The 2034-nt window shown below is 57.7% G+C and overlaps 1 protein-coding gene and 1 non-coding gene across 4 annotated transcripts in view; both read left to right on the forward strand.

The window, feature by feature from the left end:
* The first annotated feature begins 747 nt into the window (after positions 1 to 747).
* Positions 748 to 829, forward strand: TRNAS-AGA. Its single transcript has one exon. It is a non-coding gene; the product is annotated as a tRNA-Ser (tRNA).
* A 472-nt stretch (positions 830 to 1301) lies between these two features.
* CFAP418 (cilia and flagella associated protein 418) overlaps positions 1302 to 2034 on the forward strand; it is a 22467-nt gene continuing 21734 nt past the window's right edge. For all 3 annotated transcript variants that reach the window (XM_004697466.2, XM_045283935.1, XM_045283974.1), the window contains exon 1: positions 1302 to 1466. In XM_004697466.2, coding sequence (XP_004697523.1) covers positions 1315 to 1466 — 152 coding nt within the window. In that variant the 5' untranslated portion in view covers positions 1302 to 1314. The remainder of the gene's footprint in view (positions 1467 to 2034) is intronic.

Consider the following 2034-nt stretch of genomic DNA (forward strand, 5'->3'; position numbering starts at 1 on the left):
ATGACCATGTTTAACAACTAGCTCACATAAATGATGAAAACTGAAAAGATGAGCTCTAGCAGGTATCAAGGACTCCAGCTCCTGTCTCTGAAGACATTTAAAATTATTTTTCACAAATTACAAGTCAAATAAATGAAGTTACTAAACAAATCGTCAGGATCAAACTAAATAAATCTTCAGTGTTTCCAAAGACACCAACTTTTGGCCCACCCTCTTTTAGAAATACTCAAAGCACAGGTACTGGGGAGTATTTTAGGAATGGTAGTCATGACAGTACCTTTTGTGTGTACTTTCCAAAGCAGTGGCTTTATGGCAAGGTGGACCAGCCAAAACTGCAGGGTGAATTTAAATCCGTAGGTATTAGCACTTTCTTGCCTAGTGAGTGAAAAGGGAGTGGTGGCCAGAGGAGTGGAGCTAGAGGCCTGGATGGTGGTCTGCAGACTCACTGTTCCCTCTTAAAGCAGGCTTCACCGGGCAGGTAGGTGTAAAAGTAGTCTCAGCACGTTCCTTCCTTTCTCGCTAGTTTTCTGATTCTAAGTTTGGAAGACTGAATGAACCTGCGTTTTCTCTGCTGAAAAAGCAAAGACTGACGCAGATCCGCTGTGTCCTCAAAAGCGGAGACTGTTCGTGCTGTAAAATACCAATTTACTATTACCAGACAGAACCGCTTTGAAAGGCTTTCTGCAGACTGCAAACGTACTTACGTAGAGTCTACATAGACGGTCACTGCCAAAATCACCACCAGCAGTAGTCGTGGCCGAGTGGTTAAGGCGATGGACTAGAAATCCATTGGGGTCTCCCCGCGCAGGTTCGAATCCTGCCGACTACGGAAGGGTGATCTTTTAAAACCCATCATCGGCATTTGTTTTCGTTTCAGAAACCCGTCCACTGCCTTTCCACAGATTATTTAAGGAACTCACAAATGACTGACACACACCGAGGACACGGCAAGGCCCGGGGGAGAGTGGACGAGGAGACAGGGCGTTACGTGACTGTGCTTACACTTTAGGCCCAGGAGGGGGAGATGGGACGGAAAACGGCAGAGAAGCTAAAACAAAGAGCAGCAAAAACACTCCCAACCACCCAGGAACGAACAGCTCCGAGGGGCTCCCCGGGGCGCCCGCAGCCCCGCCGTGTCCCTTACGCCAAAACCTTCGCGCGAGGAACGTGGGGCTGGGGAGCGCCCGGGAGCAGCCGGCGGCGCGGCCCGCGCATGCGCGGGGTCCAGAGTCCGCGAGGAGGCGCACGCGCCCTGCCACTCCCCGCGTTGCCCCTGGAAACCACGGGGCGCTGAGGGGAGTCCGCCGATTCAAGATGGCGAAGGATCTGGACGAGCTCTTGGACGAGGTCGAGTCCAAGTTTTGCAGACCGGACCCGCTGAGACCGGGCATGGCCCAGCAGCCCAAAGGCTGCAGCGGCACCCGCGGCGGCGACCGGAATGGAGCCGAGGCGAACGACCCCCTCAGGTTAAGCGGTGGGAGGGCTGGGCCGTCCTGGGGAAGGTCGCTCCGGGCCCCGTCGCCGCCACACCCCAAAGAAATGTGCCAGGTCCGCCATCGCCCGCTCGCACGCAGGGGGAGCTCGGAGTTCGGGGCCTCGCGCCCGGGGCCGCGCACCCCTCCAGCGCCCCCAGTCTGGCCCCGCAGATGCCGCCCCGAGGGCCCGCGGCCCTCCCCCGCGCCTCCTAAGGCTATGCCCCTCCTCGACCCTGAGAAGGCCTCGTGACCGTGACCGGAGCCAGGTTTCCCCCGCCCCGTCTGCGGAGCGCCTGGTCCCCCCGCCCGCGCCGGGAGCCCGGTCCGATTGCGTCCGGCCCGAGTAAGCGCCCTTGGACTGTGCAGAAAGGAAACGGCCCCTTTTCCTTTGTGACCGCGGTGCTGCAGCGGGCTTGCCGGGTCTGACTGGATGGGGCGTGCACTTGTGGAATGAGTCACGAGAAAAGAGGGAGCTCTGCGATCAGGGTATGGGTGCAACCGCCTTGTTCGCCCCGACAGCCCTCCGCCAGGTGCCAAGTAGGTCTCCAGAGGGTTCCCA

The sequence above is a fragment of the Echinops telfairi genome, unplaced genomic scaffold (assembly GCF_000313985.2).
Source record: "Echinops telfairi isolate 266 unplaced genomic scaffold, ASM31398v2 ScPeMD7_1;HRSCAF=3_0, whole genome shotgun sequence".
In the NCBI taxonomy this organism is placed as follows: Eukaryota; Metazoa; Chordata; class Mammalia; order Afrosoricida; family Tenrecidae; genus Echinops; species Echinops telfairi.